This window comes from Epinephelus lanceolatus, chromosome 2 (assembly GCF_041903045.1).
Source record: "Epinephelus lanceolatus isolate andai-2023 chromosome 2, ASM4190304v1, whole genome shotgun sequence".
NCBI classification, from domain to species: Eukaryota; Metazoa; Chordata; class Actinopteri; order Perciformes; family Serranidae; genus Epinephelus; species Epinephelus lanceolatus.
In genome coordinates, this window is record NC_135735.1 from 27,147,648 (window position 1) to 27,162,883 (window position 15,236).

Consider the following 15,236-nt stretch of genomic DNA (forward strand, 5'->3'; position numbering starts at 1 on the left):
GACTCTAAACACATGTAATCTACATTATGAGTAAAGCAGTGTGTGTGCATAAATGTGCACATAAAGGCCCGACTGTAAAGATTATAGATACACTGCTGGGTCTGTGTGAGATAACTGGCGATGATGTTGTGTCTTACTCCAGACAGACAGTGTGGGCTCCTGTGTTTAGAAACAGAGGCCAGCATCCATCTCATTCTGCTCGTTACCCACTGAATAACAGACCAAAGACAAAACACACACTAACAATGCCCCATCATCACCTTCACCCTCACTGAGAGTGTGCAGTGCAAGTGATCCATTTTTCTGACATTTTCAGCTTTAAACCAGCAAAACACTGCGAGCCGGTGGAGCCACACTGCCTGCGATGAGAGACAGATGAAATGATAAAGCCGTAGTTTGAGACTTGCATGGACAGGCAGAAGCTGAACGCCTAGAGCTGAAGATAACAGAGGCTGCAACTTTCACTCACGAGCTCTGGACCAGCCAGCGTTAAAAGCTCACTGAATCCCTGCTGAGCCGATTCATCTGTGCGCCTCTCCACAGTTTGCTGGAAGAAAAGCACTGAACCCACTTCTGAATCCTCTGCCACCGACTAGAAACTAATCCAAACCTCTGGCTAATCACAACATGCTGAGAAATACTTGCAATTCTACTGCTGTGATCCACCTTTGGGGGAAGAGCTGAGCTCCATATCAACAGTGGACAGTGTGTGTACGTGAGTCAGTCTGGCATGACTGTGTTTACCACATGTGTATGTGATTTGTTCTTTCGCAGTCATTCTTCCCATTGCCATTATTCTTTGTCCAAGTGAGGACAGCTTGTAGTCATTTCAGGTTATTACTACATCACATTTGTGCTGATCTCCGTTTCTATAAGACAGACGTGACCATGCCACACACCAAAAAAACCACACTCACACCGTTTACTTCTTTGATAAATACAATTACCGTTGGCCTGTAGCTGTACTCAAACAGCTGATAATGTTCTTATAAAAGTCTGTGTTTGTTGGTTTTTCCTGTGGTTTGGTGCCACCCTCCGCTATCTGCCTTCTAGCTCCCATTCTCATGCCGCTGATTAGCAGGCAAGTGGACTCAGTGTGGGTGGGATGTTGGTCTCTCAAGAGCTGGCAGGAAAAGCCCTCTGAGGTCTGTCCAACAAGGAAGACTTTAATGGGGCATCCTGGTGAGCCGGCAGGCTCATGTTTGCAACATTATCCTCCTATACACAACAATGAATGCACTTACAGATACAGTCCAGCTGCTGTTGGTCTCCCAGAGCTTCCTGTCATTCTACACACTAGTGGTTGTGCATGGTCGAAGGAAGAAAGGGGAAGCGTCACTTTCGATCCATAAAGTAGGGTGGTCCAGAGACGGTTCAAACAAAATGCATATTCAGCAGAAAACACAAATGCAAAAGCTACAACATATTTTGTTTTCTGTTAATGCGCTTGTGTTTTTTCAGTTTGCAAAGCGTTTTGGATGTGCAGTTTCTTTGAACTGTCTCATAATACTGTAGAAATATGACAAAAGGCCTTTGATGCAAAAATTAAAGGTATATTATGCAGGATTGTCAGATTCTGTTTGTTAACACACGCTCCCAGCAAAGGTCAAGGTAAAAGCCACCTCAGATTCACTCGTTTGGCATTTTGCCTCACTATATTTGCATTTTTTGGTGCTGTGTCTCTTGGATGCCTGCTGCTTACAGTCTGGCACCTGGTTGCTATGTTTTTATAAAGCCCGACCTCACCTGAGCGCTGTCCCGAGCACAGAAAGAAAGAAGAACATGAGAAAATACAGGCAGAGGGGAGAGCGTCAGCAGAAACACACAACCCCACACACGCTTCTAGTGGGTCATAAGTGATGATTAAGAGGGATTACCTCTGTATGAGTCTGAATAATATCTCTCTAAGCATGATGATATATTTCTACACTCTCCATATTTCTATGATTTTCCATCCATGACTATGAAAATTATGGAACTCATCTAATCCCCCTAAGTTCTGGGAGCACCAAAATGAGGCTGCACGTTGTTGATGGACAGGTAAACCTCACGCAACACGGCTCAAGTCTCAGCTCCGATCCTGTCTCATTTTACACTGTACGTCGTGTAACTGAGGCCAGTAAACCTGAGAGATGCTTGAGAACACGCAGTATCACTGTGGACACTAATAAAAGAAAGACAAACCTTCCCAATGACGCACCAACCCAAAATATATGATCAAAGATATGAGGGACATTTTGTGCAAAGGTCTGCTCGTGACCTCTGGAGACACATTGTGACATTTCAGCCTTTTTTATTGCAAGAAAAAAAGTCTTGCAAAGAATTTGACAGAAATACCAACGTTCATTTTTGCACAGCACACTGCAGTAGCGTACAGGCACTGATACTGTGTTTAAACAGTGTCTTAAATTGGCACACAGACTCTAACCAGAGGGACAGTTTTCCAAATAGGGTACTTTTGAACAGATAATAGTAGAAACGCTCTTTGGCGGGTGCTTTGATCTTAAGAGCCACACTATCATGGGTGTGTACGACGGAGCTGGAGAAACTAGTTGAACTAATTCCTCTGGCAGAGACAGTATTCTTTGGATTATTCAAAAGTGGGCATTTGAATTTAGCTACTGTGAGAGAGTGTGAGTCCTGCTCAGTCAGGCTCAGAGCTGCTGGATTCACCACAGTGGTTGCAGGCAGTGCGATGACACAACAACATGTAGCTTTGTGAGGTGTAACGGTGGATGCAGCCACGATGTGTGGACAGTAAGAGGGGGATGAGGGAGTCCTGGGCTGAAATGTGTGCTGCATATAAATAACCTCTGGTTTTGTCAGACAGGTAAGTTGTTTGGAAATCTTTGTATTTAAAAAAAATTCTTCTTCAGACATCAGCAAGTCACCATTATGTCACGTGTGACTGATGAAGGAATGAACATACACACTTGCGAATCACACTTTGAAGGCAACTATCCAGAGGCAGCATTTATTCATATCTGGCAAACATATTAGGTTGTTGCGTACCTTTCCAATTTACCTATATTTACCTCTGGGGATGGTTTCAGTTGAGAACCGCTTCCAAATTGTTGGATCTATCTGAATCATATGCCTCCAAGCTTATCAGTTATTTCTCTCAGTGAAAGCATGTCGCACGTGTCCATGCTGCAACAACAAGGACTCAAGGCAGAGAGGAAGAATCACTCCAAAACATGGCTGAATTTTACGAAGAAAGATGACAACAGTGCTGCTTGTAACGTCTGTAAAATGATAATTTGAGTGGAAACACCGGCAATATGCTGTACAAATAGGCTCTCATTGTATCCATTTCAGATGATGAATAAAACAGTTGCATTGATGCTGAAAACCTGTGTCGGCCTGCTATTTTCCACACAGAAAACTGATAAGGAATCAATGAGGGAATCAATAGAGAATGGGACCTACAGGCACAATTGGTAATGGCATAGGTATCAATAAAATCTTATCTGTTATTCACCCCTGTAGGTAAAAGATGAAAAGGTAAAGGAACCAAAGGGAACCCCTGAGGAACTTTTTATGACATTAGCACTAGTACTGCAATTATTAGTTTATTAAGTTACTATTAAGACATATTTTAATATGAAGATTTTATAACGTGGTATTTTGGATATATTTGGGCTTTGGACAGTCATTTAGACAAAACTAGCGATTTAAGACATCATGTTTCATCATCACATAATCTGCAGATGAATCGTTGATATAAAAAATAAAAAAGAAATCACCAGCCACAGCTCTAAAGAAGATCAACACAACCAACTACAAATTCTACATTTTGAATTTCCTAGTTACATTTGAGGGACACATTAGTCACCAGCGAGTGTTCAAAAGACAGTGGCTGTAATTTTGTTTCATGGGCCCTCGTTTCAGGAGCTTTGGTCCATCTTTGTAAAGCCTTTGTATGAACCCTGAGTGCTTTTGAAAAATTCACTACAAAGTTTGTTTCCTGACAGCAGTGAGAAATTATTAAATGCCTCGAGTCTTCCAAAGAAAGGGGGGGGGGGGGGGGGGGGGCGTGGTAAACAGCACTTAACCTGTGCAGCTCCACCTTTGTTTAAACAGATTAGATCTCCCTCTGTGTAAAGACACCAGCCAGGTGCAGCCAATCATCCAGGATCCATATTAATGCTGCCTGCAATCCAACTCCAGAGAAAGTTGCTTATCATTGAGTGTCACTTTGACCCCCCTTAACAACCACAAATACACACACGGACAGACACACACACACACAAACACACACACACACACTCAGCTATCAGCCTAATGGAAAAGTAAAAGGGTTGCTCTGGTTGACTGGAGCAGAGCAAACACAGAGAGACGGATAGGACAAGACAAGAGACAGGTGGAATACACACAGGACATTCACACACACACACACACACACAACAAAATCTAGAGGGGTGATAGAGGGAGAGTACTGTGCACACAACCACCCACGCCGGGCAGTTCATACATACACACTGCAGGTTACACTGGCCTATATTAGCACAGGCAGACACACACTTATGGTAAGTACAAGCAGGATGTTGCCCCAACACAAAAAAGTGACTGTGCCCAGCCTCTCTCTCTCCCACACACACACACACACACACACACACACACCCCGAATATAGACGTACATACAATGGGAACATGTCTTCCTCTACACCTGGAACATATTACCTTACATTTCATGCATGACATCCTATTGCATGTACATGTACAGGCCTGGTATATCATGACTGGAATCCATGCCTCCACATACACCAAGTCAATCTTACTAGCTATCTTCAGTTTACAGTGTCCCGCAGTGTTACCGGTAAGGCCCACTAGTTTGAGAAATGTAAATCAACTACATGACACAGACAGGAAATAAGAGAACCAAAGAGCAAACTTGCGGATGTTGTTTGCATGTACAAAATGACAGCGTATTAGGTAAACCTATTTAAAACTACTGCAGTCTAATACAACAGTCCTGCATAGAGTTTGTAATGTTCAGACTGTTTGAGAGAACTGTGTGCTCATTCTAGAGGCTGCTGTTTGTGGCGACGTCGAACTGTGTTGAGTTATATTGAAAGGTGCCACAAGTATGGCTGCAAACAACAGCTTTTTAAATTGATTTTTCTGCCAGGTAATTTTTCAGTTATTGTTTGGTATAACATCAGAAAATACTTTAAAATGGCCATCACAAGTAGAGTCCAAAGTGGTATCTTCCATGGTTTGTTCTGTCCAACCAACAGCCCAAAAGCCAGATATATTTTACATTATTATAACTGAGTAAAAGGAAAGAAGCCCATTCAAACATTTGAAAAGCTGGACAAATGTTTGGCATGTTGTGCTTGGGAAATTACTTCAGTTATTGCCACATGTGTCAGCTTTATTTCTGAATATTTGGTCACACTTTTTGATAAAATGGGGCAGATAAAATATCAGATACATAAAGCTGTATCTCTATAACAGCCTCAACAAGAAGTGTTCATAAGAACATTATAAACTGCCTTAATCTAAACTCGGTGGTCCTAAAAATCTGGTATTTGACTGTATATCAAATAAAAATCAGAGAGCAGGGCCATCAGCTGCCAGCAGCCAGGTTAAATTGAATCTATGCATCTTCAAAGCCGTTTTTAAAATCACATCTTGGCAGCATGGTGTAGTAATCAGTGATTTAACCCCGGCGTTAATCTGCACACTTCCTGATCTCTGCTCATTTCTGGGAGCAGCAGCAGCAGCTTGTGCTGACGTGCTCTATAGGCTAACCCCCCCGCCCCGGCCCTGTGAGCCAGGCCAGCAGCCTAATATTAATAACAATCACCGTGCATGCTTTCGGCTTTACCCTAAGCTCATATTAACCGGTGCCGCCGCGTTAAAGTGGCTGACAGGCTGCCCGGCGTGGACGTGCTCCGTTCCCACTTCCACGGTAAGGCAATCACCGGCGCAGCGGGAGGTCTGTGCACGCCGACCGGCCAGCCCCGCTACCCTGCTGCCCTTGTCTACACTCATCTCCACCAAATCAATGCCTGCCCAGTGATACTAGCAGGCCCTTTATCACAGTCTTCACAGCATCGGTGCAGACGCAAAAAAAGCGAGGAAAAGAGACACAACAGCGCCAAATCACACCGCTCCATCTTCGCTTTGTCCTGGGAGCAAACATCCACACGGACACCGACACGGACTGTGTGGCCACAAAAAGCAGTCGAGGAACTGAAATCCTACCTTTCGGTTCAACGCTGTCCCCGGGTAGAAGTAGTAGGCTATCCCCAGCACCCACAGCACCGCAAAACATAACAATGTCCTCGATTTCCTCCGCATGGCTGCCTGCTCGTCTCGTCCTCCCGCCTGTGTGTTTCGTGGCTCTGCTCCGGTCTGGTCGGGCTGTAGCGGCTCGTCCCGGTCGGCTGTGTCCGTGCAGGGCGCTTCGGCGTGCGGCTTCGGCAGGCTTCGTCAGTCGGTCAGGGGGAGCGGAGGGAGCAGGAAGCAGCCAGCCAACATCAGCGGGGTTAGAGGGCAAAGGCTAGCCGACTCTGATCCAATCAAACGCCGGCTCAGGCAGCCCTGGAGGAGGGCCGGGGCTGGCAGAGATTCGAGCCGTGCCGTGCGGGTCCGTGCTAAAGCCGAGTGGAGGGGGTGGGGACAGTTATGGAGCGATGATTGTTGTACAATTTCAGTTATGTGGCTCCGGGAGCTGAGAGAGAGAGGATGTGATCATCATGCTACATGGTGTCACTGTCTGCTGTGTGCAGCTGCAGCAGCTCTGAGGAGACGCTAGGGGCGCCACACACACTTTAAACCGGGTTAAAACAATCCCTTTATCTGCTCTGGATCTGAACCACGCCAGCACAGATAACCCGGTTAGGGACCAGTATCAATTATCTCCTTTCTCCTTTCTTTCTTTCTTTGCTTTCCTCCCTCTTCATTCCGTCTTTCCTTGTTTCCTTTCTGCTCTTTTATATCCTTTCTACCTGTGTTCCTACTTTCCTCACTTTCTGCCTTCCTTTTGGTGCTTCTGTTCTTTCCTTTCTGCGTTCCTTCATTTCTTCCTTCTTTTGCTCATGTCTTCCTCTGTTCCCTCCATCCATCCTCCTTATTTTGTTCCTTCCTTCCTCTGTTCAGTCCATCCTTGCTCCTTCTTTTGTTGCTTCCTTCCTCTATTCTGTCCTTTCTTCCTTTCCTTCCCTCTTTTCTCCACCCTTTCTACCCGTGGTCGTTCTTTTGCTCCTTCCTTCCTTCCTTCCTTCCTTTTCTTTCCTCCTTTTTCCTTCTTCCCTTCCTTCCTTCCTTCCTTCCTTCCTGTGTTCTTTCTTTCCTTACTTTCTCCCATCCTGTCTTGCTTCTGTTGTTACTTTCTATGTTCCTTCATTTATTCATTTGCTCCTTTCTCCCCCTGATCCATCCATTCTTCCTCCTTCGTTTGTTTCTTCCTTCCTCTCTTCTTCCTTCCTTCCTTCCTTCCTTCCTTCCTTTTTTCCATCCTCTCTACCTGTGTCCCTTCTTTCCTTACTTAATCCCTTCTTTTGGTGCTTCTTTTGTTCCTTTCTGTGTCACTTCCTTATTTTGTAGCTTCTTTCCTTCCTCCCTCCACCTGTTGCTTCCATTTTCCTTTTTCATTCACCCCTTCCTCCCTTTTTTGTTTCTGTTCTTCCTTCCTGTGCTGCTTCCCCCATTGTTGCTTCCCTTCTTCTTTCCATCCTTCTTTTCTTCATTCCTTTGTCTCTTCTTTCCTTCCTCCTCCTGTGTCTTTTGTTCTTCCTTCCTGTGTCCCTTCCTTCCTCTCTTCGTTCTTTTTTCCTTCCTTCCTATGGTCTTTGTTCCTTCCTTTGTTCTCTCCTTCTTATATTTGTCCTCCCCTTCTTCTCTCAGTTTGTGTTCAATCCTCCCTTTCTCCCTTTGTTCCTTCCTTCCTCCCTTTATTGCTTCCCTCAGTCCTTACTTCCTTCCTACTTTTACATCTGTTCTTCCCTCCTTCTTTTGTTCCCCCCTTCCTATGTTTTATCCTTCCTTGCTTCTGTTGTTTCCTCCTTCTGTCCTACCTCCTCCCTCCTTCCTTTCTTCCTTCCTTTGATCCATTGTTAGTTTCTTCATTCCTTCCCTCCCTTTGTTTGTGTGTCTTTTGGTTTTGGACCACAAACATAACAAGCAGTGTGATGACATCACCCTGAGGTTCAGGGTATTGCGATAGCCAGTTTTCATTATTTAAATTATGTATTAAGAAAAAAATCATCAGAATAATCAATAATGACATTGACCTTTTGTTGGAGCTCAAAGTAAAATGTCAAACCAAACTAAAACAAACACAGTTACAACCATAAAGAATTAGTTTTTCAGTCCAGCTCTGTTTTTCTGGGTCAGCTGCAGCTGCACTACGTCACTTCTCAAACCAGTCTGGATCACACATGTTGGGGCTGAGAGTGATGTGTAATTAGATGACACTTTAGTCAGAATATTAATTTTGATTTGTGCATGTTTTTGATTTTGTATGGCAAACCAGAACTTTATATTTCAGCAAAGACCTCAAATAAAACCAGTGAAAGGCCAAATCACTGAATGTCTAAAATGTTAGTTACAGTGTGAATTTCAGAGAACATTTTGAATAGTGCCTTGTTGCTTCTCATTGGTTTTATTTAAATGTCAGAGGGATCACACAAAGTCTTGAATATGGCAACGATTCTCACAGTGATTAGATGTCATACAGCACAGTTTATCAGATGATCTGTGCTAATTATGAGGAAGAGACAACACAGTAACAGTTGACGTTATGCAGCAATAAGGGTCATGGTTTGAAATGGGGTTTCAAACCTCAAGTGCTTTTCTGTAGCTAGGTATGTGTATGTTTGATCGGATTTGATTGATACTCAGCAACATATGCAAACAATCACACCTTCAATGTTGCTTAATAGTAATTGGTGCCAATAATATTTGATATCACCTTTTCCTATCCACTTCAAAGCAGTCAGAAGAGCACAGACAAAACAAAACCTACAGAACAAGTCTCATATCAATATCAATAAGGAAAGCAGCTCTAACTTTGGCAGAGGATTGTAAGTCTATATAAGACACCACTGCTCACACAGGATGTCAGTGGTGGAATGTAACTAAGTACAATTACTCAAATACTGAGCTTAAGTAGCTTACAGTTTTGAAGTACTTGCACTTAACTTGAATATTTTAATTTTATGCTAATTTATACTTCAGTATAGTTCAGATTCAACTACTGAACTTTAGTTAGTAGTTACTCTACAGTTTTATTAGCTACCCACAAACCTCAACCAGCTATCACAGTGATGTTAATGCATCACTAATGATAGTAATATAATAATATAACACTGACAGGGCCCATTCTAACAAATGAGTACTTATAGTTTTGATACTTATATAGTATATTTTGCTAGTGATTCCTTTTACTTAAGGAAAACTTTAAAGGCAAGACTTACTTGTAATCGAGTATTCATACAGCGTGGTATCACTACTTTTACTTAAAGGAACACGTCACCCACAAAATGACCATTTGTATATTAATTAGTGATGGAGTGTTACCTTGAATTTGTGAAGAAACATTTTCTCACATACTTCCATGGAGATAGTGAACAAATTCATTTTTTAATTGATTGGGGATAAGGTTTATCAACAGCAAAACTGTACTCACCAGCCACTTTATTAGGTACACCTTGCTAGTACCAGGTTGGACTCTCTTTTGCCTTAGCCTGCCTTAATTCTGGTGACACAGATTCAACAAGGTGCTGGAAACATTCCTCAGAGATTTTGGTCCATATTGACATGACAGCATCACACAGTTGCTGCAGATTTGTCAGCTGCATGTTAGGATGTGAATCTCCCGTTCCACCACATCCCAAAGGCACAGTGTACAGTACAGTGAACTCATTGTCGTGTTCAAGAAACCAGTTTGAGATGATTTGAGCTTTGTGACATGGTGCGTTATCCTGCTGGAAGTAGCCGTCAGATGATCGGTACACTGTGGTCATAAAGGGATGGACACGGTCAGATAAACACACTGGGGTAGGCTGTGGAGTTGATGCTCAGTTAGCACTAAGGGGCCCAAAGTGTGCCAAGAAAATATCCTCCATTACACCACCACCACCAGCCTGAACCGTTGATAAATGGCAGGATGGATCCATGCTTTCATGTTGTTTACACCAAATTCTGACCCTACCGTCTTAATGTTGCAGCGGAATTTGAGACTCAGCAGACCAGACAACATTTTTCCAATTCTCTAGTAAATTTGGTGAGCTTGTGTGAATTGTAGCCTCAGTTTCCTGTTCTTAGCTGACAGGACTGGACCCCCAGTGTGGTCTTTTGCTGCTGCAGCCCATCTGCTTCAAGGTTTGACATTGATAAATCTTTTCTGTAAATGATTTGAATACTTCTTCCACCTCTGCAAGAAGCCGACTGAAAAGCCAAAATGGTTTTCTGGGCCTTTAAAGCAGCACAAATGGGCCTTCATATCATCCAGTAACTTTCAGATACAAAGAAGAGAAAACATTGAGTGTCACCTCATCCTGTAGTTGATGGATCGTTTTTGAAACTCTTTAAATATTCTGAGACATTTCAGACCAGACTGTCGTGGTCATACCACTTGATATTTCTATGGTCAGCGGCACTCAGATAAACCTCTCTGAGACAGACCTCAACTGGAACACCTTTGGCTAAAGGAAAAGGTCCAGCTCATGCTCAGAGTGCTTCAGTCTGCAGCTGACATTTTTCATTTTAATGGTGACAAAAATGTGATTTTTGACTGGAGAGCAAAATGGCCCGCAGTCCGAGTTAAAAAATACCATCAATACACACTTTGTGCTGTGCCTCCAAAGAGCGTCCCTGTAGTATTGCACACACACACACACACACACACACACACACACATTTATTCATTGCTGCTCTCGCTATGGTGGTCTGAGGAGAGACTCAGTGTGTTTATGTTACCTACAGTAGTGTTAGAGCATGGATGGATGGAAGTCAAACTGAAGTTTGAGGGAGAGAAGTGGAGGAGTAAGTAGCAGAGAAACAGATGTGGTGCAAATTTAGCAGCACAGAGGTGAAAGAGCTTTTTATCTTTTGCCCTTTGACTCGGATGCCCTGAATAACTCTTACGAGGGTCTCAAGTTACCCCGGAAGAGGTCAGTTTGGCTTCCAGAAATAGAGAGGAGGCGCAACAAGTCGACCTCTTGGCTATGAACTCATCTTAACTGTAATGTAGTGCTTATAAAGAGTTACTTTAAATGAGATTAACATGCATTTATCTTATTATCATCGCTTATATTGTATACACAAGAAGGTTAATGCAATTCTTTGATTAATATTCTCCTTTTTTTATTCTTTGGTAATTATGTTTAACTGGTGTACGTTTGTTCCAGCTGTAAAAAATTTGAAGCATACACACATTTTCTTAACTCTTTTAAAGACAGGAAGACTACATCACACTTAGTTTAGCAAACTGCTGTGAACAAGCTGATCACATAATCTGAGAAAGCTATCAGATTATATTTCATTCAGTCTTATAAACCTGTGGTTACGTGCCAGTGAAACACAAGTGCCACTTCTTGACATTCAGGTGTTTCAAGACTGAACAGAGAGGATTGTGTAATACTTGCCTAACTGGAAGAACTGGCTCCAACTAGTCAATTACATTTATTCATAGCTTGCGCTACAGGCACAAGTGCATGGACAGGAGGGTGTTTAGTCGGCATCACTAGATGCACAACAGCCAATTTGTGACATGTTTTCCAATACATACATACATACATATATATATATATATATATATATGTATATATGTGTGTGTGTGTGTGTGTGTGTGTATACATACATGTATATCTTACTATATAATGACGAAAACTCTGTGTGTGTGTGTGTGTGTCTCTGTTCCACGTTTTTCTCCTCACTGACTTGGTCAATCCATGTGAAATTTGGCACAGTGGTAGAGGATCATGGGAGGATGCGAATGAAGCAATATTACATCAATTGGCCAAAAGGGGCTCTATAGCAATGAATGAAATTGCAAACTTTGAAATGGCAAACTTTGAATGAGCATATCTCATGCCCCGTATGTTGTAAAGACATGGAACTTTGCACAGAGATGCCTCCCCTCATGAGGAACAAATTTGCCTCAAGAACCCATAACTTCCGGTTTTATAGATTTTCCGCCATTTTGATTTTTTTGAGAAACACTTCAAATCGATCTCTTCCTAAGAAGTTTGACCGATCTGCATGAAACTCTGTGAACATAATCTAGGGACCAATATCTAAAGTTCCCTCTTGGCAAAAGTTGGAAAACTTACTAAAACTGAGCTTCTATAAGGCAATGAATATTGCGGAGGACGTGGCTCATCACATAAAGGTGTATAACCGATCACCATGCAACTTTGTAGACATATGACCACACATAATCTGAGAGGACCCCTCCATTATTGACCCCATCAAACAAAATGGGGGCGCTAGAGAGCTAATTTCTTATCTAGGCCTAACCACCATATCGATTTTTACTAAACTTGGGGGGGGGGGGGGTTGCCTATATTTGACAGGACAGTGAAGCATGACAGGAAGGATGGGAGAGAGAGAGCAAGGAAGACACGCAGCAAAGAACGAAGGCCAGATTCCAACCCCCACCGCTGCAACAAGGGCTAGCCACACCTTTCCCATGTGAACTACCAGTGTGCCCCACTTTTCAGTCAATACAACATATAAACACTTTAACTATCTCCCTTTCAACGTGCTACCTCAACTACTAATACAGTTTTAGCCCACTTACTATCCCACTATTGGCAGTGGTACTACTGTTCTTTCTATAAAGCGATCGTACTATCAAATTCACAAAAACTCTGTCTGAATACATTGCTCTTCTTAATGGGTTCAGTTGATTATTTAATCTGCTATTTCCTATGACCTGTATCCCAAACACACGCCATGTGAAACTGTATGTGGGCAACTGTGCACTCAATGGGTATGGACTAGTATACAGTATTTTAGCTTGATAGTATTGACTGAATATTGCAGAGTGCTGTGTACCGATGCATTTCCTAAATGGGACCTCCATCAGCCTGGTGAGCATCTGGTGAGGAGTGATTTTAGATAGCAGACAGTTTTATAGCACTGAACCTTTTTCGTGATGAATGCAATGTAACACAGATTTCACACAGGCATTAAATATTTCACAAAATGTTACATGTAACTGAAAGCTGTGTGAGTGCTTTTGCTGTGTATGCTACATACATAGCGGCACTACAGAATGCCACAACATCACTTTACACATTCCTTTTTTAGTCAGTAACAAGTACACTGCTGTTTTTCATGACTTGGTGACTAACCCTGAAACAGAGCCTCCGTTTTCTGTACAGACTGGTAAAGAAAGAGAGTGAGACCTTCAGTATTCAGAGATCAGTCCTACGGAGTTTTTTATGGAACAAACAGACAAGAGGACACGTGAATCAGGACCAAAAAAAGCATCCAACATTTCTGAGAGCTGCTGCAGGAGAGCTGGGAAGGTGCACTCAGCTAAATGCCTCATTTGTGAAGCTTTTACTGAAGTAAAAAGGCTCTTTGAGGAAGCAAGGTTTTATAAACAGTCTTCCAATTTGTTGAACTTTGCTTTGATATTCTTCTGTTAAATTAATATTTTTCTATATTTCAAAGCATTTGCATAAACCTTGAGGTGAAACATTGTCACCTGAGTTTTCAGCTAGTCTTATCAAAACCTTAATTACCACATTATAAAGGATATATTGGTGATGGACTGCACTTGTATAGAGCTTTTCTAGTCTTCTGATCATTCAAAGCACTTTTAAGTCACATTCACCCATTCACACACACGTTCACACACACATTCACACACTGGTGGCTGAGGCTACCATACAGGGTGCCAACTGCTACACAGTATCCATTAACACACACTCAAACACCAATGGAACAGCCATGGGGAGCAATTTGGGGTTCAGTATCTTGCTCAAGGATACTTCGACATGCGGGCTGGAGGAGCCAGGGATCATACCGCCAATCTTCCGAGAAAAATAAAATGACTTAAGCATCAATAAATAAATGTATAAATAAATACAAGAATAAACAAACAAAAAAGAAAATAAATAAAATGATACATGAATGAATAAATGTTGAAACAAATACAAACATAGATTAATGCATAAATAAAAAATGATAATTAAGCAGGACATAGATGAATGAATCTTAATGTATCCATATATTTTGTACAACTACATTTATTTAAGTATTTCTGTGCCTGTATATTGATGAAGCAGAAGGTTCGAACCTCTGCATTTATTTCTTTATTATTTATGTATTAATTTATACATTTATTTCTTTGATGCTCATGTCAGATATTTACAGTACAGTAGTAGTGTCAGTCTGAACATAAAGCGACCAGCTTTCAGGATGACGGTGTTTCTCCCAGGATGTGGCACAACATCATGTTTGCAATAGGTTTTATTTACCATCACTTGAAAATAGGAGAGATCTTTAGACAAATATCCTGTTTTAAGAACAACACTCCACCTAAGGGTTTGTCTTCATTTGTTTTTTAGATGAAGCATATAGAGCAAATCCAAACAGTTACTGCCCTGCTGCAGCAGCTTAAAATACTCACAGAAATGTTTTCTTGAAATCAGCGTGCATAAACGACAGTTGTCATATTAGAAACAATAGGTTCCATAAAACCAATTCTCTCTGTTATTTTACAGTAATACAGCTATGAGTGTATTATTTAATTATTCATTTGTGCCTTGTCTTGTGTAAAAAAAGCACATTAGAAATACTCCAGCCAAAACAATAACACTGTGGAGTTGTCACAGTGGACATGGCAGTCTAAAAGCTGGATACCACCTGAATCCTTGTATAGTTCCTGTGTGATCTTCTACTATCTGTGCTCATTGAATAACGTCAAAAATGCACACAAAATATATTCATTAATTTTCCATAACTGCTTATCCTGTTATGGGTTGCTGGGGGCTGGGGCCTATCTCAGCTGACACTGGGCGAGAGGCGGGGTACAACCTGGACAGGTCATCAGGCTATCACAGGGCTGACACATAGAGACAGAACACCATTCACACTCACATTCACACCTACAGACAATTTAGAGTCAGCGATTACCCTGCGTGTCTTTGGACTGTGAGAGGAAGCTGAGGTAAACCCTGAAAACCAACGCCGACACAGGGTTCAACCAGGAACCCTCTCGCTTTGAGACAACAATGCTAGTATCAAAAAATGACAGTACAATAAAA

The 15,236-nt window shown here is 42.1% G+C and overlaps 1 protein-coding gene across 1 annotated transcript in view; it reads right to left on the reverse strand.

The window, feature by feature from the left end:
• galnt2 (UDP-N-acetyl-alpha-D-galactosamine:polypeptide N-acetylgalactosaminyltransferase 2) overlaps nucleotides 1-6,637 on the reverse strand; it is an 86,291-nt gene extending 79,654 nt beyond the window's left edge. The window contains 3 exon segments of the mRNA XM_033621510.2: nucleotides 6,214-6,397; nucleotides 6,399-6,444; nucleotides 6,447-6,637. Coding sequence (XP_033477401.2) covers nucleotides 6,214-6,397; nucleotides 6,399-6,444; nucleotides 6,447-6,489 — 273 coding nt within the window. The 5' untranslated portion in view covers nucleotides 6,490-6,637.
• Nucleotides 6,638-15,236: the final 8,599 nt, after the last annotated feature.